The sequence below is a fragment of the Haliaeetus albicilla genome, chromosome 4, assembly GCF_947461875.1.
Source record: "Haliaeetus albicilla chromosome 4, bHalAlb1.1, whole genome shotgun sequence".
NCBI classification, from domain to species: domain Eukaryota; kingdom Metazoa; phylum Chordata; class Aves; order Accipitriformes; family Accipitridae; genus Haliaeetus; species Haliaeetus albicilla.
Genome location: NC_091486.1, coordinates 23608640 through 23632681, shown reverse-complemented (window position 1 = coordinate 23632681; position 24042 = coordinate 23608640). Strand labels below are relative to the sequence as shown.

At 36.9% G+C, this 24042-nt stretch overlaps 1 protein-coding gene across 2 annotated transcripts in view; it reads left to right on the top strand.

The window, feature by feature from the left end:
• The window catches only part of TLK1 (tousled like kinase 1), a 72051-nt gene that overhangs the window by 14312 nt on the left and 33697 nt on the right, over positions 1–24042 (top strand). For both annotated transcript variants that reach the window (XM_069781413.1, XM_069781412.1), the window contains exons 2-4: positions 12635–12753; positions 17215–17286; positions 22891–22966. In XM_069781413.1, coding sequence (XP_069637514.1) covers positions 12640–12753; positions 17215–17286; positions 22891–22966 — 262 coding nt within the window. In that variant the 5' untranslated portion in view covers positions 12635–12639. The remainder of the gene's footprint in view (positions 1–12634; positions 12754–17214; positions 17287–22890; positions 22967–24042) is intronic.

The window sequence follows — 24042 nt, the reverse complement described above, 5'->3', positions numbered from 1 at the left end:
TCACAATGAGTGAAATAGCTTAGTATATTTGGAAAGACTTAGGGTGTTTTGTGTAATTTCTTATTTGTATCATGTTCCTTGCCATGTAATGGTGAGAACAATATAGAATAAAATCATAGAATTATGGAGTGGTTTGGGTTGGAAGGGACCTTAAAGACCATCGAGTTCCAGCCCCCCCTGCCATGGGCAAGGACACCTTCCACTAGACCAGGTTGCTCAAAGCCCCATCCGACCTGGCCTTGAACACTTCCAGGGATGGGGCATCCACAGCCTCTCTGGGCAACCTGTTCCGGTGCCTCACCACCCTCACAGTAAAGAACTGCTTCCTTACATCTGATCTAAATCTACTCTCTTTCAGTTGAAAGCCATGACCCCTTGTCCTATCACTACATGCCCTTGTAAAAAGTCCCCCTCCAGCTTTCCTGTAGCTCCCCTTTAGGTACTGGAAGGCTGCTATAAGGTCTCCTCGGCACCTTCTCTTCTCCAGGGTGAACAACCCCAACTCTCTCAGTCTGTCCTCACAGGGGAGGTGCTCCAGCCCTCTGATCATCTTCGTGGCCCTCCTCTGGACTCGCTCCAACAGGTCCATGTTGTTCTTGTGTTGGTGCCCCAGAGCTGAACGCAGTACTCCAGGTGGGGTCTCACGAGAGCAGAGTAGAGAGGGAGAATCACCTCCCTCGACCTGCTGGTCACACTTTTTTTGATGCAGCCCAGGATGCAAGTGGTTTCTGGGCTGCAAGTGCCCATTGCCGGGTCATGTTGAGCTTCTCGTCAACTAACAACCCCAAGTCCTTCTCCTCAGGGCTGCTCTCAATCCACTCATCACCCAGCCTGTATTTGTGCTTGAGATTGCCCCGACCCATGTGCGGGACCTTGCACTTGGCCTTGTTGACCTTCATGAGGTTTGCACGGGCCCACCTCTCAAGGTAGTGAAGAGTTTTATGTACTGTGATTGGAAGCTCGTTACGTGCTGGATGCTCCAGGGAGGAGAGCACCTACCTCGGCCTTGAGGGTCAGTGGCCTGTCTGCACTGGGGAGATTTTGGAGATCATCAGGGCAGAAATGGTGGTAGGAGCTACAGAAGTAAGGAGATTAGGAAGTTCAGGGAATTAAAAACTGAAACACACTCCTATTGACACAAATACAGCTTTCAAATACCAAATGACTGGTATTATAACTCAGAAAAATAAGATAAATTTATTCTATGAAATGGAATTTTTGGAATTTCTGAATTGCAGTTTTTGGATTGCCTTTCTACCCTATAGGTAACTTCCAGACAAATTTATTTGGGGAAAAGGTACGCAATTTATATTTGTTCCTTCATGGTTTAGTTTTTCTGAGGAGTGAGGGTGAGAAACAAAAACCCTGTGGGAAGACGCATTGCTCGCTCTCTTCCTGCTTAGTAGGTGACCTCTGCTTTTAACTTCCTTTTCACTCCTTCCTTAGATAGCAGAAACTACTGTTTATTTTTGATATGTGCAAAAGGCCTTTGCCATTTTATATTCTTACAGGACAGCCATTTCATGGACTCGAGCTCTTAGAGCTCCCAGTTTGTTTCCTTATAACTGAATACAGCAAATGAAATTTGCTGTACTTTCTGGTATTTCTCTAGGTCGATACTTCTTCTTCAGGACTGCTCCAGGCTTTTAGTCCTTTTCAGCATAGAAATAGATAGAGGGATGGAAAGTAGTGAGTTTTTGTTCAGAGTGTGATGCACTTTTTGAGAGTGTCTTTTTGAGAGATAACACAAAGCTAGTGTTATCTTGTAACCTGTTAGTCTGCATCACCAACAAGTGACCCATGAACTTGCAGTGTGCTTCTTGCTCGCTGCCTCTTCCCCAAGGGGACAGGGAGTGTCTGTTTTTGTAGCAAATGAAGCTGAATTGCTGCAGGTTCCTCTACATAGGGATGGAAAGGGAGCTGGTAGAGATAGGCAGGCAGCACGTCACCTGCGTGTGTGCAGCCCAGGCTGTATTAGTTTTTACGTCTCTTGACATAATGTTGTTTTCGAGGCAGATGTTTGCTACCTAGGAAGACAGTCCTTTAGTGTTCCTGCCACACGTCTTGTGTAACTTTGGCCAAGACATTAGGTGCTTTCTGTAAAATATAAATAGGCTTTTCTTACCTTATAGGGGGATTGTAAGCATAAACTTCTTGTCTGTGTATTGTATATTTGTTTTTCAGTTGTAGTAGTAGTACAGTGCAATACAGCAATACAGATACTGCCCTATGGGACACTAACAAGGACTTTTTTACTTTTCATTGACTGAGGATCTCCAGTAGACTAAAGCAACCGAAAGGGGTGCCATCATATTTTCTTCTAATCTTTCTTCTAACTTGGTAGCATACAATCATAATGCAATGCATTTAGTGTAGTTTTTCCCTAACCAGAACTTTGTTCTTAACTGTGAAGAAAGAAAAGTTACTGCTTTTGACCTTACAACTGTGTAATGAATCTTCCCTTTCCAGGAGAAAGCTGCATGGAACCTAGATGTGATTGTTTAAGGCTTTACAGGAGACTTTAGGGATCTTAGTATCACATTTATGCAGGCACAGACTATAGTGGTCAGAGATAACAATAAACATTGGGAAGATGTATTAGTTGGCTACCCCATTGCTGCCAAAACTTTATTAAAAGCACTTTAAATGAGTGCTTTGTATCTCTGATTATTCCATCACTGTAGCAGATGTTCAAATCAGATGCTGCCATTAAAAAAGAGTTTTACTGAAGATGCATTTGTTTTTCAGTATCTATACATTTGTTCTAAATGGACTAAATGCTTAGAGCAGTACTTTAGACAGTGAGAGTCAACTAGTCAATAAACCTGCTCTTGGGTATCACTGTCTTTAGCTGTTACGAGTACAAAATTGTCAGTACAGACTATGTTAACAAACCTGCTTGTTTCTTTGAAACACTCTGGCTCTGTCAATTCGCTATTAAATGGTAGAAGTTGGTGGTGTTGAAAGCCACCAAAATCCTTCTGCCAAATCAGAACCTGCTCTTTGATCACTCTTGGCAGCTCAGAATAATCTAGAGAACAGTTGTGAGTAATCCAAGTTTTTAAAAAAGCAGGAAAATATGACACGTGCGATTACATAGCAACAAGTTTCAAAGGAATGGATACCATTCCTTGTAATGAACATGTTCAGGATATCACCCATCTAGTTTGTATATGTTCAAAGTGTTGACTTCTTTGTCAGGCTTATTCTGTATATGGTATTGTAGCCAACAACTTGGGAAATCTGTTTTTAGCAAATTTTTTATTATTTAAGCTCTTATTGTATGAGTTCAGAATAAGTAGGACATTTCCAGAAGCAATATTACTGACGCTACTTATCTGTGGAGTATTTTTTGTAGTGGCTTTTCTGTTTGATTGATATAGGAGGGCTTTCATGATCTTGCAGTTTGGGATTTCAATGTAGGAAGTGCACTCTGATCTTACCTAACTCAGTATTGTTTTTAAGAGCCTAGAAGGGATTACTGGACACGTAGGGGGATTTTGGATGTGAGGAATTCTTCTTCCAAGTGGTCTGTTCTGTTGTTGGGCACAGCAGATGTTTCTGTTACTATACCCATGAACTGATCTGTTTAATTCAGTTTTTGTCTAGTTAAGGTGTGTGGAGGAGAGGAGAAAATACAGTGATGCCAATCTTCAAATGTAGCCTTCTTACTGCTGTTGAGGGGTGGCAATTCCAAGATAAACAGCTTTCAAGATACTAGTAATATACCGCATGTTCTTTCAGTTGTCTTTATTCTCTTCATTCATCATGCTAAACATTATTCAACAGACTCAGGAAGGACCTTGTCATGATTCTGTTGCTCGTAGCAGCATTTGCTATGCTAACGCTTCCCGTATGTGGTGCACGTGGAGTTATATTAGAAGTTTGGGAAATGGATAGGTAGATGCCATGTCAAATGTTCTATGCTATATCTTATCTTCTCTTTATTAATTATTTCTGTACTTGCCAACTCCTGTCATTAATATGGAAAAAACCACTGCAAAAATAATGGCATAATAATTTCCAGGGCAAGGTGGGAATCTGTGAAGAATTCCTTCAGGAAAAGCTAGCATAAAGAAAAGTCTGGCTAAAAACTGACCTGTTATAAGAATTCACGTGCACAATAAAACTAAATGTTGACTTGTTTTCTGACTAATGAACAGCATTGAAATGAGACACAGCACGCCATTGTTTCAGTGAATATTGCAAAAAAAGCTTCAGTAGCTTTCAGACCCATCAGCACCATTAATTGTTAAACAGACTTCAGTCTTGAAAGCTGTCATAGGCATGTGTGTTATTGGGTTTGGGACGTAATTTCTAAAAGTGCTCAGTCAGTTGGGTTTTTTCTTTCTTTTCAAGTCTTGCTATTGCCTACATTAGTGCTTATCTTTCTTAGGTAATGTGCTGCACCTCAAACAGGTTGTGGTTGCACCTGTGCAATAAGCGTGGTGTTGAAGGAAAGTGTGATTACTTACATGCAGTATGTAGGGAAAATGCTGTAACTCAGAAATAAGAGCTGTTTGTTGCTTCAGGAGGCCCCATGCATTGCTCTCGAGCCATGTGTGGCTTTCAGGCAATTCAGTTGTACTTCCAAGGGTTAGGATTGGTAGAGGGACTCGTCAGAAATGAGGCATCACCAGCTTGCCTTGGACATAGTTGCTTGCCTGATTCAGCCCCAATTACAATAGAATAGACCCTTGGGGAGCTATTGTCCTCTCTGTTGTATGAATCACTCCATAAGCTCTGAATGAGCCACTCCGAGTTGCCGTCCATGTGGCATATACCCACACATATGAGTACATGTTGGTTTGTGGCCAAATAAAGGCATTGGTAGGCAACTTGTAAATTCTTCTCTGCCTCTACTGCCTACAGCCATCTGATGAGACACATAATGGCCAAGGGATCCTTAGAATAGGGCGCCTAGCTGAAAGGCAGGGAGAACTAAACATTCTTAAATTTTTACCCACAAATGTTTCCTACCTGATCTGGAGTGGGCCCAAGTGGTCTTAAATCTTTCTTCAAGGTGTTAGCAGAGGTTCCCTCAGGAACATATTTCTCTGTAATTCACTTTTCCTTTCCAGGTTGTTGGCCAGACAATTGAAATCCAAAAACTAGCAGCACAGAGATGAAGTCTAAAGATCATTACAATTTTTTTAGTGTTAAAGAATTGATTTTCTGTTGTAGAATGATTTGCAGAAAATTACTTATCTATCCAGCAGCCAGAGTTTTCTTTGTTTTAGATCAAATTTCTGGACTGTTGAACTGTTGGGAAAAGTGAAATAACGTTCAAACAGAATTTTAAAAAAGTGAGCTATGGTCATTTAAAAAAAAAAAACAAACTTCGAAAAAGACTTCCAAAAAGAAATAGACTGCATCTTGGGGAGAGAAGGGACACGGGGAATGTTTTCCTGTTCTTTCAGCACCAGAAGAATTAATGTTGAATGGTAGAGTCCAGGTAACCCAACAACCTATCCAAAATGCATTTCCTTGACAACTCCTTAGTTCATGGGAAATCAGTCAGAAGCTGTTGTGTTTGGGGTTTTTTTTCTCCCCATCAGAAAAACCTTATTTTCTCTATTTTGTATTTTAACAGTTTTGCATCCAGCAATCAGACAACTGTAATCAGCAGACACAAACTTTATAATATTTGTCAAAACCTGCTGTCTTTGGATGTTTATAGGGAAGATTTTCTTATTTGTTAGATTTACCATAGTTGTGCTTTTTGAGGCCAAAATTTGCCAGTTATATTATTTTCCTCCCACAAGTTCTATGAAGACTGAAGGCTGATCTGTCTGCCTGCTAATTATCCAGCTCTTTCCCTCCTTTCTTTACCTTCCAGCCTCCCGTAAGTAGTAGTCACCTCTTGCTTGCCTGCATCACTCTGCTCATTCTTTTGGACGCAGTCTTTCTCATTTAAGAGGATCAGTTTGTGGAATAAAAACTCTCTTTATATTATTAAGAGAAGCACTTTAAGTTCACCTAGGCACCTTAGCAGTGGTAGGGGGTGTGTTTGTTAGGAAACAGAAGTACCTAAATAGAGAAGATAACTTCAGTGAGAAATACTATTTTTATAATTCTTTTTCTGTGTTGTGTGCTTCAGTGTTACCGGCTCAGGTGCTGAGAAATGTTGCATTTTCACTGTGCATTCAAAAAGACTCTTGATTAATTAAATGGATTCTGTTCTTTCCTGACCCTGGGCTTAGATATGTCTCTCATTAGTAATTTTTTATCACTTAAGATCTTTTTGAACAGCTAGTTTCACTTGAACATGAGGATGTATTTTTCCCCTTTTCTATTGCCATCTGCTGCTGCTGTTTGATTTCAGCTACAGTGAAGGTTTTCAACTTGAACCTAGTACCCTGAACTTTTTCATGCTACCTGTTGTTTGGAGGTTATAGTAGCTACATAGTCCTCTGTAAAAGAAGTTAGTCCTCTTCATTGGAAACCCAGTGATTTTAAGCATTTCTAAATTTATAGGTTAAACTTTGTCAGGGGTAATCTGTAGCTGTTTGTTGTTACTCTGTTAAGTATTTTGGAAGAGCTGGAACCCTGGGACCTGGGTAAACAGTATCCTCTAGGCTTTGGTTATGTAGCTATTGTTAGGAGGGAAATATAGTTTTGGGGGTTTTTTTGTTTGTTTTACTTTAAATCTCAGAGATTGTATCTTGCCGTCTGCCCTATTGACTGCTGATTTAGATTGAGTGGGACCTTCGTGACTTCTGAGGTCACAGTACTGAATGACTGTGGCCTCCGGATTGTGATTCATGTTAGATGGTGATGCACTTCAAAGCTTTCTGCTAAGGACAGGCTGTGTTTTTGCTGTTATCTTGGAATTGAACTCTTCTCAAATTACTGCTACTTGGTTTTATGCCATCTTACCAGCATCTCAACTTGTTTTCTTAGCACATCAGTAGTTTTTAAGGCTGTTTTCAATTCTGTTTTCCATGATTCCCCAAAACATGCTGTGGAAGAAAGACTATTCAAGACATGGGTTTAGCAACACAGGTCAACTTTGTGGGTTTTTTTGGATTCATTTCTCAATTTCACAGCCCAAATGTTCTATTTTAAATGGAACAGGTGACACTTTTTCCAATTTAAAAAATCAAGAAGTTTGCATTCAGTTTGATGTCTTACTGTATTTTGGTTTGCCATGCTTTTTCACTTGATTAGACTTGTATTTTAGAGCTCTGTATGTTCCTTCACTGACAGCTTGTTCTGGGTTGCTTTATTCCCCAATGGCTTCATAAGGTACTGAGGCATATATATATATATATATATATATATAAAGTATAAGCTATAATAGGAAGTTTTACTATTAATAGGAAGAGACCTTCATTAACATGACGAAGACTTGCTAGCATTTACCTAACTACAAAATTGTTTGTTACCAAAGAGTTTGTTTTCTTGGAGGCAGAAATGTTAGCTTCATTACCTTATTTTCCTGGAGAATGAAAAAGTCCTTTCTGGTTGGTTCTGCAATTAGGAAAGTCCAGAGTTTCAGAAAAATAAGAGAGAAGAATGAAGTTGAGTGCATGGTTTGGTTGGCTTGGTTTTGTTGTTTTGTTTGTGTTTTTTCAAATGAGACAAGAGAGTAGCTTACTTGAAAGGTAATACATGTGGATGCAGACACAAGATGCATCTTTATGTTGATGAAAGAAGAAAAGAAAAGTAGTTGTGTGGGCTTTTTTTTGTAGGACACTGCTTAAGGATTTTAAAATCTGTATTTTTAGTAATTTTCTGTAGTCTGTTTTGCATTTGATATTTTAAAGCTTTCCTTTTATCTGCTGGTACATGTGTATTATAGAATGATGAGCTGTCATACTCAATTGTTATGAAGTTAAATTATTAAAGCATCAACATAATGGGATAAATGCATATTTAGGATATTCCAAACTGAAATAAACAGTTACTTAAGGACTTTAGGGATTGCATTGCAATACTGTTAAACAGTGGTTTCTATACTTGGAATGGTTACCATGCTTAAAGTTTGGTATTCATAACTTCAAAGATTGTTTGATACCTTTAAAGGAATTTTAATTTAAAAAAAAAAAAAAGAGGGGGGTGGGTGGGGGAGCTGTTTTCCAGGCTGCTTTTCCTTGCCATTTGAAATGTGTACTTTCTCTGCCCCCCCCCCCTTAATTCTCCCACTCCTCTCCCTTTTAGCTGGATATTAGTTCGATTTACTGATGTGTAAAGGATGCTGCTGTCAGTGAAGAGACGATGTGGTGGTAATACTATCAGTGTTAATGTGAAGTGTTCCTAAAAATATGTTGGACATAATTCGCATACCATGTGTGTTGCCATAAAATCTGAGTGCCTACTAGAAGCACATCAGGAAATTCGATTTACATAAGTCTGTTAAAGAAACCAGACCAAACCAGTATGCCTTTCACTTAAGTGAAAGGTGGTTTGTACTGGCCTTGAATTCAGGAGAAGGGGGCCTCAATCTAATCTGGAGGGTTGTTCTAAGAAGAATCTGGCTTCTGCATAATGAACTTTATGTTCATTGTAGAAAGCTGACAATGTGTGAAGCTGTTGATCTTTCTTCATCTCGAAGCTGTAATTGATTGCCAGATAACAAGAGTCCATTCAGGGTACTAAGAGAGTTGAAGATAAAGATTGAGTCTTGGAGCTGGATTCCATATTTAGTGGACAAGAAAGATATGTCTCATCTGTCAAGCCTTTGTGTTTGGGTCTGCAACGCTGCTCTGTAGTCTAGCAGTGTTTTGAGATAAAGATCGTAGTACATGTGTATCCCAAAAGATCCAATTTAGGAGGTGAAGACTTGCAGTTGCAACTCTCTGGTAAACTTTTTCTCCTAAAATGTCAGTTTTACTGAGGTATGAGCAAGTATGTGGTTAAATAACTGGATCTTTTGCAAGTATTTGCGTATTTGGAGGTGTGGGACTTTGGGGTACAGGTGTAGTTATACTTTATTGTTTTCTGGTCACCAGTTCTGAAAAATTCAGACTACAATGGAGAATCCTCTGATTGCTTACATCTCTGTTTTGCTAAGGTAGAATATGGCGTAATTGATTATACTGAATGCCATGAAGAAGCCTGTAAATTGCTTGTCTGAATTTATAACTTTGACTTTTGACATAACCCATTGCTTAAATTCTCAAAGGAGTTTGGAGTTCTCTTCAAAAGAGTTCTTGCAAAAAATGTCCTTTTCAGGACAAAACCCCTGTATATTTATATTAGTTTTTAGAGGAGAGGCTGTATATATGGTTCTGAAAGATAAATTAATATGGAAGATACCACCACTCCCCGAAAATAAAACATCTTGGTAGTGTTGGTAACTTTTTAAAAAAATTACTAGAAGAAGTAAAAAAATCTGTAGCGGTTACAAGAAATAAAGAAAAGTAGTTTTTTAGGGCTCTTCTGTGAGTGTCAGGTAATCTTCCAGGTGTTCTCTTTGGAAGACAGTAGAAGTTTGAATAGCAGTGGGTGGTAGCAATGCCAGTCTTTCAATTAGCGTCATTGTAAATATGCTATAAGTACTTGTGTAACGTAATTGCGTGTCCTTTGAGTTAGTGAGTTGGCTTTCAGGGGCAAGAATGAAGTTAGTTCAAGTAAGAAGTCTGTGTATATTTTCAAAGTTGTAACTTATGTCAGTCTTGTGAGCAGTCAGGTGTTCTGTGAGCAGGAGAATTTATGAAGTCTGGTGTTTAAAAAATTATATTTTTTATCCCTTACATGAACTGCCTTAAAGCTTACAGTATCTTTAAAAGTAGGTAACTTGTGCTGAGAACTGAAGGATGGTACAGAACTGCATGTTCTTGAAAAAACAGCTGTGTGTCTGGGAGTGAATGGTGTATTTTAAATTACAGCATCAATGGGGAAGGCAGTTTAATAGATCTTCCTAGGATTTGCTCTGTGTTGAAAAGAGGTTTGAATCCAGCTTTTGTGTCTTGTCCTTCAGATCACAAGGATGGCGGAGTGTGGGTTGCTTTTTGGTTCTGGATATTTAACAACAATAACAAAACCCAAACCAAAACAAAAACCCCAAACATAACAACAAAAAACCACTCCAGCAGAAATAATGAAGAGAATACAGTGCAGGCATTAGCATGTATAGGCTCTAAAATCTGAGCAGAAAAAAAAAAAAGAGGGATTGTATTTCATTGGTGCTGTGGACTACCCCTTGACCTGCTAAATTACCATTCTGACTCGTAAGGTAACCCAGGGGTGCTGATCTATTTAGTGTATTAGTATCTAGATACAGTACATGAGACATGCAGTAGCAATTTCACCCTGCAGTACTTCAAATGAGCCTTAGCTATCCACAGTGATTATTAAGCTTCCCATATTTCATAAAATAAACAATATAAGGCATGGTAGTATCTGTTTCCGTAATATACGCATGGTTTGTAATTGCTAGAATTATGTCAGCATTTTTAAGTAAGCTCTGTACTTCTGTGGGCAGTGACTATCAAGTAGGCTAGTAAATCAAAATATTGCTAGTCCTGCTTCATTAAATGGTTACTTTGGTAGACTAATATTGGTTATTTTAGAGTGGCATACGCTTAAACACTTTCAGTGTTATGAAGCAAAACAATAATCATTTAAACCTGTCTGACAGATCTGGTGTGATTAGTTTCTTAGGCTTTTTGAGAGCAATTTTTTCCCATTAAGGTATAGATGACATATATACGAGGAAAGGTGTGCTGTACACATCTGCTTTAAAAAAAAAAAAGCCTTATTGCACAATATGTAAATGTAAGAACTATTTTTTTATGCATATGAGAAGCGTACAATTTGGTTTTGAAACTCTTGGAAGCAGTACACAAGCACATTTTAGGAAGCAAGAGTTTAAAGAGGATTCCTGATTTTTCTGCACTGTGCATACATGTAGTAAAACAGTCTTTACCCCGGAGAGCTTACAATCTAAAATATGTAGAAATTGGAGGAATTTTTCCTAGGCAAGTTCAGAAGCGGCGTTACAACTGCTGACAATAAGCCAGCTGCAGTTGCAAACTGGGTAATTCCCCTGCATTGCTGGAAAAGAGACCTCCAGCTCTGTATGTGGCTGTGTTTGGGTAAACTTCCCCACCTCCAGAAATAAAATGCAGTATCCTCAACCTGCCACTTGCAGTTTGATTTTTCAAGAGAAGGCTCTGCCAGCAACACATTTCGTGAATGTCTCCTTCCTGACTGTTTTTCTCTTGGTGTGGTTTTCTTCCATCAGAGGAGGTCTGGGTACTGGGCTCTGCAGTAAAGGAGCACTGACACCGCACTCGCTGTCATCTGCCTTCCTGTGGGAACAAGGGCAACTTGAATTAGCCAAATAGCAGAGCCAGGAGGGTTAGCTGCATGGCCAGGAGTGGCCAAAATATATGGTACAGACAGGCCTGTCTAGTTCTTGAATGTTAAAGGTTTGTGAGATACCCTAGAGTCATAGAAGAAAGTGTCTCGTGTCTTATTAGTGGTGAGGAAAGCTACGCTGATGCCTTGGTTGCGAGGATGCGTAGCTGATGGGTAGAAAGTCATAGTAGCGCTTAAATGTTGGAAGCTGTAGTTTTCATGAAAAGGGAATTCCAAAAGCTTTTTTTCATAGCACCATGTGAATATACATAGTTATTACTTGCAGCCCTTTCTGAACTGCTGTGTTGTCCTATGGGACTGAAAAGCACAAACTTGTGTATTAGTTGAAAAAAATGAGGCTGTATCACTTTATATGGTACTTGAAGGATATGCTATTAAAGTAGTGCATTAAGACTTTGGCATTAAATATCTTATTTAAAATAAAGCAACTGAAGTGTTTCCAACTGAAGATAAACTGAGTGTTCAGGTAGTTGAAAAGATAAAAACAAAGAACGCAGTTTGTGTAAATATGGAAGACTATTTGTCTAGATCATCTTTCAGACTCATTAAACAGCCATAAGTGATTTAAATACAAATTAGAAAGCTGCACATCATGTTGCAGCCTACTCATGTAGGCTGAGCTCATCAGAAACTCCTTTTGTTCCTCCATTTCCTTCCACCTTACTTTCCCTGCCGATGCCAGCAGCACTGCTTTACCCCGTTTAGCCAGGCTCTGTCAGAGGCACCACCTGTGCAAGGGTCCCTGTTACTCTTGGCTCCTTTTGTATTGCTGATCCCACTCCTTGCTTCTCTGCCCTTTGAACCTCCATATAACCCTGCATTCCCTTGCACGTGTTTGGGACTGTGGTCTGCCTTCTGATTTTCCTTTTTTTCCTGTGATTCTTACTTGTTTGTCTTGGACATTGATATGTTGATAGCCTAAACAATTTAAATAATATGGAAAACAAGGGGATTGCAGAATTGGGAGGGTTTATGCTGGGAAGTCTTTTGCTCCTGTTAGCTAGTTTTTAATCTATAAATAATTGCCTGGTTGGCACATTGCATGCTGCAGACTCTATGTCTCTTAGACGCCTCTAACAGGTTTAGTTTTCACCGAAATTGGCAAGGCTATTCCGATACACAGAACTTTCCCTAAAATTTCTGGAATTCATTGAGTGCATTCATTATTGGGTAACAGATGGTGAATCATTGTCAAGTTGAGGGTATAAATCCTTTCTTTGCGTAGGCCAGTGGTATGTTCAGCTTGTTTGTAAAATATTCCACTGCAAATATTAGGGACTATAATGAATTTATTTACCTTTTTTAGGAGCAATGGATGAGCTTCATAGCCTGGACCCAAGAAGACAAGAATTGTTAGAGGCAAGATTTACAGGAGTAGTAAGTGGCAGCACTGGGAGTACTGGAAGTTGCAGTGTTGGAGCTAAAGTAAGTTCTAAGAGCAGCCATCCAGATCTGCCGTCTTTGAAATACTAATTTATCTCATAGTGTCTCACTTGTATATTGCCCATGTGATTTACTTGCAAAAGTACTGGGTTGGAAGAGGGTCTCAGAAAAACTTTGTTAGTCTGTTATTTTGCTGTGAGGTAGTATTGTTTATCCTGAACCTGTCTATGACATGGACGTTGAATTGTTCTTAAAAACACCAAAGAATGGCCTTATACAGGCTCTTTTGTGGTTTTGCTCTAGAGCACGTGTGATCAGAGATGGAAGTTTTTCCCAGTATTTAAGTGGAGTTGTCCCTTCTGCAGATGGCCAACTACTTACAGTTAGGCTTGAAATAGACACACGGAATCTGGTGTGACTTCTGTTTTTAAGATTAAACTTGTTTGAAGACTAATACATCTAGATTAACAAAGCCAAATTCTTAAAACTTTTCCAGACATTTATATCAATTTTACCTACTTTCATTGTAGACTTTCTGCAGTCTGTCTGTTAGTACCTAAACCAGGATGCAACACTTGAGGAGAAACCTTATGAACGTGGAATAGCAGGGCTTAATTACCTTCCATATGTTATATATTACCCTTCAATTGATACATCTGCAAAATAAATTTGCCTTTATTACGAATTCTGTTGAAGTTACTAGCTTCAACTTCCAAGACCAATTTCTGCAGTACTATTGCCTAGCCAGAGGTACTCCATTTTGTATGTGTGTATTTTAATGTTCTTTACCAAGTGTAGTACTTAATAAACTGATGTTAAAAAGCTGTAATACTAATTTTTTAGGCACATTTCCCCCATGACCGAAGTACTTTTGAATTCTGTTTCCAAAGTGTTCGCAGTGTCCTCATATTTTAAGTATTTTATACAAACTTGGTTAGTATTTTTTACTTCCTATTACACATTTTAATTACCAGTCTAGATTACGGAACAAAGTACTACCTGATAGCAGATGTTGATGAAGTTTCTGGAGACATGTGATGTATTGATGACGATTAACAAACTATAAAGAATTTAGATCAGTGCATTGTGATCTTGCATCATACCTTCTTAAGTTGTTTTTGAGAGTGACATGAAGGTGTCATGGTTTAACCCCAGCCAGCAACTATGCACCATGCAGTTGCTAGCTCACTCCTCTCTCCTCCCAGTGGGATGGGGAGGAGAATTGAAATAAAGAAGTAAAATTCGTGGGCTGAGATAAGAATGGCTTAATAACTAAAGTAAAATAAAATAAAATAATAACAATAACAAAATATTATTAGTATAATAATAATAATAGTAGTAATGAGAAGGAATAGAACCAAAAAAAAGAGAGAAAAATAAACCCCAAGAAAATACAAGTGACGCACACCGCAATTGCTCACCACCTGCTGACCAATGCCCAAGCAGCAATCTGCCCCCCTGGCCAGCTCCCCCGAGTTTATATACTGAGTATGACGTTCTATGGTATGGAATATCCTTTTGGCTAGTTCTGGTCAGCTGTGCTGGCCATGGTCCCTCCCAGCTTCTTGTACACCTGCTTGCTGGCAGAGCATGGGAAACTGAAAAATCCTTAGCTTAGGATAAGCGCTACTTAGCAACAACTAAAACATCAGTGTGTTATCAACATTATTCTCACACTAAATCCAAAACACAGCACTGTACCAGCTACTAGGAAGAAAATTAACTCTATCCCAGCTGAAACCAGGACAGAAGGTAACTGTCACAGAGCTGTAAAAAAGGTGACATATCACTTCTGTTACTACCGTCTTAACCAAGAAGTGAGTTAAATGGTCAGGGGAAGGAATCAGGTTGGATTGACACGGTGTGGTTGATGCACTGTTATTTTCTCTTTTTATTCAATTGCCTTCTAATTATGACTGCAAAAATGTATACTTGCCATATCTTATGATTAAAATTAGATAGAGACAAACCCAGTAATTCTGGTCCATCTTTCTTTGTTTCTTCCTTGGGTTCTCTAGCATTACTTACTCCCCTGAATTATTAGCTCATTGCAATTGGTCAGGTAATTGCTCATAATTCAAATGAGGATTTGTCTTTTTCATGACTAGATCTGTATCTTCTTCTAAATTCACTTAACTTCAATGTATTTATAAACCCTTCTATTAGTTTTTGATACAGCTGTGTTGGTCCCTGGCCTTATTGCCAGTCTTTCCTCCTCAGAATCTGTCTACTGGTATGTGTGTAATACATTTTCTTAAAAAGTAATTATCAAGTTTCTTAGGGTTCCTTTTCTTTAAACTTTGATCTCCTATGTGTTGATTTGCTGCTTAACATTTCCATAAATGTGTTCAACACTTTATTTGTTGTCTGTTCAGCTGATTTCACTTTTAGCCAAATTACATTCCACTTTCAGGTTCTCAGTTTGTTCATCCAAATTAGCAAGAAAAAAAAAATTAAAACAGCTGATTTTCTTTTTCACTCTACCATGTAAAACATAAATTTATTGCCCCTGACATATTCCAAGATCTGTTTGAACGAATATCTGTATCTCATCCAGTTGGTTTCCAAACAGATAGTAGGATAAAGTGTTGGGGTTTTTTCAATGCTACCAAATTATTTGATAATTGTTTGCAGAAGATACTACTACCACTGTCTTCTGATTGATGCAGATCCTCACCTAAGACACTGTTGTTCTTACCTTTAACCAGAAATATTCCACAAATTATCTTCAGTATACAGTGCAATATCTCTTTTTTTTTTTCCTGCTTAATTTTTGTTTGGTTTTGGGAGGCAGGGAGGTGGAGTTGAATACCAATACCTAGTCCTGCGATTTCTCCCACCATCGGTAAAATGGCAATTATATCAGTTTTGTTTGTATTTCTTTTATTTCTGACCATTCAGTGTATCAAAGCAGATAACATGAAGTGTAGTAGCTGATCTGGGCTGTGTTTGGAATATGCTTGCTTTTTTTTTTGCTTTTTTTTTTAATATAGCTTTTAGTCTTGGTGGGGGTTGTTGAGAGAGACTTATCTGATTTCTATTAAAAAAACTGATAAAACCTTTTTGATCTGATGTGCAGAGGTAACTGGCAAAATGCGATGTATAAATATGATCCATTGCTCTGCTTTCACTTTGAAGGCAAAAATGAGAAAACTTCCTCTTTGCATACATACCCAAATCCACATGTACCAAATTCTCATTTTCCTAACCTAGCAAGGCAATGCAGAGGTTGCAGCTGCACTTACTGGTTATTTTTTGAAACATTTTGGTCATTATTCTTTTAGTAATGAAATTGAGATGGGCTCTTATTTATTTGGACTAGTATTTTGAAAGCCTACCCTATCTACTGTTTTGCTGAAGAGTTTTGGAATTGTTGGGGGGGGGGGGGGAGCACATCATCTTCAAGCTTTTTCAGTAAGCGAGGGTAGAAATATGAATATGGGTTACTGAGATTATTGTCTTAGCTGACTCTGATGACCAGATACTGAGACATCGCAAGGAAGAACTACGTAGAGGCATTTCTATACTAGAGACTGCGTGGGGAAAACTCACATGGAAATTCTGTGGTTTTAGTTAACATTTCTCCAGAAATTTTTATTCAGAGATGATCTAGTTACTCAGAAGATGTCACAGATCAGTATTGTCTTGCAAACTGATGCAGTGCTGGAATTTTTAATGCTTTGAAGCAAGCTGAGTGTTTGCCTGGAACTAGTTGTTGTTTCACTTCAAAATATTTATTCTGCCTTCCTATATGGAAGAGAATGATACAGTGGTATAAGATTATTTTTTCTTTTAATAAAAAGAAGCTCAACTGATGTTGTCATTTTTTTGTTATGTGAACATGGAACAGACTCTTTCAATAAAATATCTTCATTGCCATTCTGTGTTCAAAAGATCTCTGAATAAATTAGCCTTAGAAAATAAATATTGTAACTTGAGACTATTTCACAGTTTTTATCTTTTTTTTTCTCACTAGTCTAAATTTGTTACTTTGAGGAAATGGTTTAAGAATGTAGAATAATATTGTCAATAGGTTGTAATTTTCTGTCACTGAAGAGATTTTTTTTTTTTTAATCTATTCAATAGCCTAGTATCTGTCTTGGAGAGAATTAAACCCTCCTCTTCTTTGAAAAATTAAAATTTTTTGTAGTTTTCAGCTCTTCAGCAATATTGGCTTTTTAAGTCCATTCTGTGGAATCATTTGGTGGGGTTTTTCATTGGATGTTTTGCTGTTCCCAAATAAGCCTGAAACGGTTTTGAATGTTCTAGGGTTTTACTTGGCTTAAAAGCAATCAAAATACAGAATTTACTGTGCTCTATCAAAACATCCACTTGCTAAACTTCTTATCCCCCTTGCAAGCACAAGTGCTCTACAGTTAATCAATTTTGCCTTGCAAGTATGAAATTTTATTACTGTTACTTGTTAAAACTGTGAGTGATAATAGTGGATTATCTGTTTTATAAATCTGTGTATAATGTTTAGTATTTTATTTGTCTTGGTAGGCCTCAACAAATAACGAAAGTTCAAATCACAGTTTCGGAAGCTTGGGATCTTTAAGTGATAAGGAATCAGAGGTAAGTATATGGGGCAGATTGATACTACCTTAAAATTTTGATGCTAACAAGTAATAATTTTATATTCTACTTTGATGCCTTGCTTTATATAGAAACTTTAAAAGTAAAATGCAAAATACACAACTAGATAGGAAAAAGCATAATTTAGTAAAAGATACCATCTCTTGGAGGAGGAGATATGCCTTCATAAAAGTTTCTTTGGATTTTTGGTCATTAAACTAACTGCTTCTGCTGCTTTGTTATCTGTGTAGTCATGCCGTGAGGATACATACAGCTTTTGGAGCTGAAAATGCTTAAACAGTTTGCTGTGTCTTTTGTTTAATAAGAAGGTTTTCATCAGCACAGATAAACTTTGAGTAGTCTTTGGCTGCATCTTTGAAAATACTCTAGAAACTAGTTTGCTATGTTTTCTTTAAAAATGTGGATTTACTCCAAGATCAGACAGTAGCTATCATCTGCATTTGTAAAAGCTGCAGTTGTCACTGTGTATTTTTTTACCTAGTACCACTTCATAATCCACAAAAGGATTCATACTCTTATTATGTTTTAATATGCAGAGTGCAGTCTTTCCCAGAGTAGATTTTCCTCTTAGTGACCAGCATTGATATAGTTGCACTAATGCAGCTCTTATAATTTATGTCTTTTGGGGTCAGTGAGTCCCTCTGACAGTTTTGCCTGTGTATATCACAGATTGCATCGATAAGATTATACTCATTGTAAGCAAGTGCATATTTCAAACCCAGACTAGACCTGTGTTTGAGTACATGTCATGCTGGAGGGAGAGTTGTTTGGCATGTGCTTTTGATGTTATTCTCACATGTTAAACCTTTATTTGGGGGCCTAATTGTTCATTTGCTCAGTCACTATGAGACACTGTCTGATGTTTGCTTTTATACTGGGCTGACCAGCAAGTGAATGTAGTTGGTTCCCAAGACCAATACCTTATAAATAAATGTTCTGTATCTGTGATTTCATGTTTTTCTCTTTGAAAAAGGCTCTGCTATGTTTTTTACCCTTGTCTTTCCCAGCTGGGTTTTTATTTCAATTGTATATAGACTGTTTTCTTAACCAGAAGAGTCTGTCTGCCTGTTGTTTTTCTTCATGGATTTTTCCTAGAAATACCTTGGGCAGTGTTGCAGTGATGCAGTTCTGATGTAGGTGTGAGAATGGAAATGTGCTGCAGTAGACTGAAGGTTACAATGCATTATTGCGATTCTTTGATGCAAAAATGTGTCTGGGAGTAGTTGAGTGATCTCAGAACACTGACTATATGTGTAGTAACTTTTTGGTGTAGAAAAATGTACTTTTACAGTTGCGTACATGAGATACAGAGGCAAGGTTTTTCCAAGGCATGTAAGTTTGAAAGTTCAACCTGTATCTTCAATCTCTGCACGGTGTTTTAACCTCAGGCCATGCTTCTGGGTAGGGATAATTTTATTTTATTTTTTTTTAATATTCTAAGACTTGGATTCTAAAATAGAAATAGACTTTTTTTTCTAAGAAGTCCCGGCAGAGATCTCCAGTGCACACTGGTCCAGGTTTCTTCTGTTTTCTGAAAGATGAGTCTTAATGACATTGAATAATGAAATATGGATCAAGAAATAATTTTCAGAAGTTGCATTCACTTAAATTAAATTACAGTTGTAATATCAAATATTTTAATAAGTTTTTAGAGTTTTGTTCTTAAAATAACGTCTGGTTCCTTACATGCTGAAATCCTATAAAAAGTACACTTTAGTTCTTAATATTGCAAACAGGTTGTGAGATTTTTTGTGTGTGGTTTTTTTTTAATGGTGTGCCAATGAAGGTTTCACAATAGTAGGGAATTCCTCTTGTGGATGGTAGTGTAGAAATATAAAGACTTACTCATACCGGAAGCAGTGCCATCATTTGATGTTGAGAGAAAACTGTTGTACTACAATAGCTTTTGGGAAGAAAAAAAATGTAGAAATGCAAATCTCAGAATTGTTGACATTAATTTCTAGCAAGAATGTCAGTTTCTGATCAAATTGTGATGGTACATTCATGTCATCATTCCATGCTTTCATCACTAAGTGGCACAGTAAAAGAAAGTATGTCTTTCACACTTATTTTTCAAAACAAGGCACACACGCCTTTTTGTTTTTCTGGTGTGCATTTTTTTATTATTTATTTTTTGCACACAGGATTGCAGAAAATACAACTATTAGAACTTAGTAGTCTTTTTTTTTCTGTCTGATGGATGTATGAAGAGGGGCAACTTCTCTGAGTAATAGTTTTAATTGAGATACTTCACAGAGGTAAACTTTGATCTGCAAAGTAACTTGAAACCAGGCTTTATTCTGGATTCAGTTCAGCATTGCAAGCAATAAACATTAGCTGGATGTTTGATCTTAATATACAGACCTGTATTCCATTTTCTTTTTAAATGTATATGTTATTTTATTAAGTGCTTTGTTGCTGTGGTACATAGGTCTTAATTTGAATGTGTATTAGCTGCTTGTAGTTAAGATAAATCCTAAATTGGCTACCTCAGGTTGTGAACAAGTGCTTCTGGTAGCCCCCACCATTCCTCATTAAAGTAGATTACTCCTCCTTGTTTTGGTTACAAATACATTCTTTTATTTGTAACTAGTATTTTCTGTTCTCTGTAGATAATGAATTATTTAAAGGAGGACAGCTTTGTCTGTGGCTTCATTTGTCCAGTTTGATTAGTTATTTAAGTGTTTTGCTCTCCTTGCTTGTAGCTGTTTAGTTGCTGTGGTTCCCAATAATACAGAACCCTCATTATAAATGTAATTTCAGAAGTAACTAAAGGTTTGTTCTAATTGGAATTTATAATGTGTTGCAGAGGAAAACAGCACTGCTGTATTTGTGCTGTAGTTGTAAAGCTTTGAGGGGAGGGTAGGATTTAGAAGAAAATAATTGTGGAAAACTATCAACTCATTCATTATGCATGTGAAAATATTAACAACTAAAAAATCATAACTATTAAGCATACTGGAGATTTAAGTGTTGAGAGACAAAAAAAATATTTTCTTTTATTACACAATTTTAATTTATTTTCTTTTTCCTCTGCAAAAATAACTTCCTGAGTTACGCTGTTACCAGTTCTACAATAATGGTAGAAGATATTTAACTATAAATAAAATGTATAAAAATACTTATCTGAGTGATTTTTAAAAGGAAATTAACTAGTTGAGAATTGGTACTTACAAATGTTTATTTTATAAAAGAGGATGTGAAAAGCCAATATTTAAAACTATAAATGTGAAGAGAAGACTCAGGGGAAGCACATTAAAGTTGAGGGGTAAAGTAGGATCAAGACCATGATGCATGAGGCTCTGCTAATATGCCAAGCTGTGGGTAACTTTAACATAGCTCTACAATCTAACTTTAGATAACTTCAAAACTATTTTGTCTTGCTTATGAAATAGTGGGATTTTAATCTAAGTCATGGCTATATGTAAATCCTTCTGAAGTGACTGAAAGCAGCTTCAATCTTCATTTATCAGGAGGATACTCCTCAGCCCTATTAGTCTTCAGTTTCTTGTAATTCGTATGATTCCATTCATTAGAAAGGATTTTGGAGTACATTTTATAGTGATTGATGTATGCTGTACATTACCATGTGAATTTTGTGCTTAGCAAAGGTGAACATGCCCTTGTTGGGTAACCTCGTTAATAACCTCATTAGTGTGCTAATACTTTTAAGTTTGGAAGGTTAAATTAAACACTGAAAGAAATCAGAAGAGCTTACGGAAATAGACATTTATGAATTATTTGAGTTTCAGTTTTAAAACTATAAACCTCTTTAAACATCTGGTTTTTAAATACAAGACATCAGTCACCGCAACTGGAAACTAATTTTGGTGGGGAAATCTTAAATATTTAGTCATTAATTACCTTTTAAACAGCTGGGTTTTTTGCTTGATATGGTAGGTAAATTTGACTACGTTAGAATGATAACTGCAAAATTGAAAGCTGGAAAATAAGAATAACATGGAAACACTTAGTTAAATAGTTTCAATTTAGTCTTGTGGAAAGATGGCTTAATGTTACCTATTTACCTGGTAGTAATTGCAAATTATTAAAATAATATTTCTAAGCTATGCTTTCTGCTTTTAGAATCGTACAGTCTTAAGATAAATTCATTTCTGGGAGTCTGTATTGCACAGTTTGCTAACATACGATAGCAGTGTAAAAGATGCAGATTTTGGCTGGAAGAGTTTATTTAAAATAAAATTTATGTAATTTGAATTTCATTTGTAGCCTGATAATACAATAGTTACAACTGTGAAACTTCCAAAGGTGTTTTTATGAAGCTATCCACAGAGCTAAAACTTCTAAAAAAATACATGGTATAGATAAGGAAGACCTTTCTTGTCCTGACTATTCTTTTATAGGCTGATAATTTTCTATGGATCACAGAAAACTTAAAGTGGTTCTTTGCCAAAATAAATATTTTGGGATATTTGTAGTAAATTTATATCTGAAGATACCCATGTGAAGATTTTGGAACTGAAACATACTTTAAATGCTTTTAGTGATGGGTTGAAATTTGAATTTTGATTATGATGGTATCATAAAAAAATGAAGCAGCTTATCACTGATCTCAAATTTAGTCCGAGATATTAGGGACCATTGATTTCTTGACTGTAAAACAGAATTCATATAATGTCTTCTATGCTTTCTCCAGTTACTAGTATGAGGCTCCTTGGAGGCTGAATATACGCACAGCTGCAGTATCTTTTCCTTGAACCAAAGCAGCTTGTAGAATTTAACTTACACTGGGGACACGAGGTGGTTTGAATCCTCAGATCAAGGGAGAGAAAATGTAATTTAGAGATGCTTCTGATCGCAGCCCTTTCTTGCTGTCTGTGTTGTACGTGCTGATTGCAGATTCTGGGCAACTATATATAGTATTTCTGGAATAAATTTTTAACAGATCTGTATTTTTTCACTTATTGATGTTTGTCTTTTATTTCTTGAGATATAATGGGGAGGGACAACAACACTTTCTAAGTGCAGAGATACTAAAATTTTGAGTAATTGCTCTCTCTGTTTTTTTGTTTGTTTGTTTTTAAATCCTAAGCAAATTCTAGAAATCTACAGTTTATTTTTGGAGATGACTTCTGCACTTCCGAAAATGCATAACATTATTGGCTTCCTATTGAAGCTAGAATTTTGTGTTTATACTGTGGCAATGTATAGAAAACACCATCAAGAATCAGCTTATTTCACTAAGTATTAAGCTCTAAAACACCCACAACAATAATATGAAGATCTTGGCAAAATGTAGCTATAAGTGAAACCAAATTGGGTGTTCATAAACCCCCAAATAGATGAAAAGGTATAATTGCTTAACAATTAATACGTAGAATTGCCTTTTGGGAAATTATTTTAAGAATTTTTTTCTCACTTTCTTAAATACCTTTTCTAGCTTGTATTTATCTGATTGACTAAGGATCATATTATCTACTTTAACTATGATCTGAAATTACATCCCCACTGAATTGTGAAATCATATTTTATGAATGAGGATTTAAATTTATTTCATAATAATGTAACAATAATATAAATAAATAGGCTGATGTTGGATTGTGTTCTTTTTGTTGTTTGTAGACACCAGAGAAGAAACAGTCAGAACCTTCTAGAGGAAGAAAAAGAAAAGCAGACACTCAGAGTGAAAGCAGCCAAGGTAAACTAAAATGTAAATGAATTAGATAGTTATTGCATGTATTTAATCAAATTACAATGCAAAAGGTTTTGACAGCCTTAAAAATTCTGTATTTTTGCTTGCATAAGACATGTGTTGGGTTTTGGATGGTAAATTATGTATCCTCCTGCTCCCCCCACCCTCATTTGTCACTGGAAGGGATGGGCAAGTAAAACCTGAATTGAGCTGGTACTTGCCCATAAGAATTGTGTACTACTGTGTGTGTAACTTGCAGCTATGATACAACTCTATGCTTTTAAGAGTTGTAGCAGCTCTTCTCATCCAAAATACCTTTGTGGTTTGTATTTCTTTTCAGTAGGTAAGGGGGGGAAGTGATTACAGATTATAATATCTGATTGCTTGTTTTTCAGGTATGTTTAAAAATTGAATTTTATTCTTCCTTTTCTATGGAGTATTGTACAGTGTAGTTGTCTAGAGGGATGGGAAAATTGGGATGAGACTGATTTCAAGTTTAATATTTACAAAGCATAGTTTTTGTCGTTCCTCTCTTGAATGTGACTTTTGGGGGAGGAATGGTGGAAATTTAACCTCAAGACAAAAATTCATTAAAAAGGGAGAGGAAATAGTTTTGGTAACAACTGTATTAGCTTTTTTTGGTTTCTAACTGAGCTAGGAAATGTCACTTCAGATACATATCGATGGGCTCCATATCTAGAAGTCTTCATGACGTAACATGCTATTAGTAAAAGAATTATGTAGTATGACTAAAATTAATTTCTTTGTAAGCGTTGCTTCACAGAGACCTGCTTTGTTCAAAGCACTTGAATGAAATTTCCTATTTCTGTTGTTCTAGTAGCCTATCCTTCCTGCTACCAATGAGAGTTGAAATTAGAGATGATAGAAATTTTAGGAACTTTTTGGCATAGACAACATGATTATAATGTCTTATAATTACTATTTTACTGTCAGCAACAGTGAAACCAAATAGTCTGCACTGCAGTATTCTCAAGGAACTGGCCTAGGAAACTGAAGCGTATTGGAGTGATACCGTACAGTTGAAGCACAGCAAATACTGCTGTTGGATCTCTTGTTCCTTT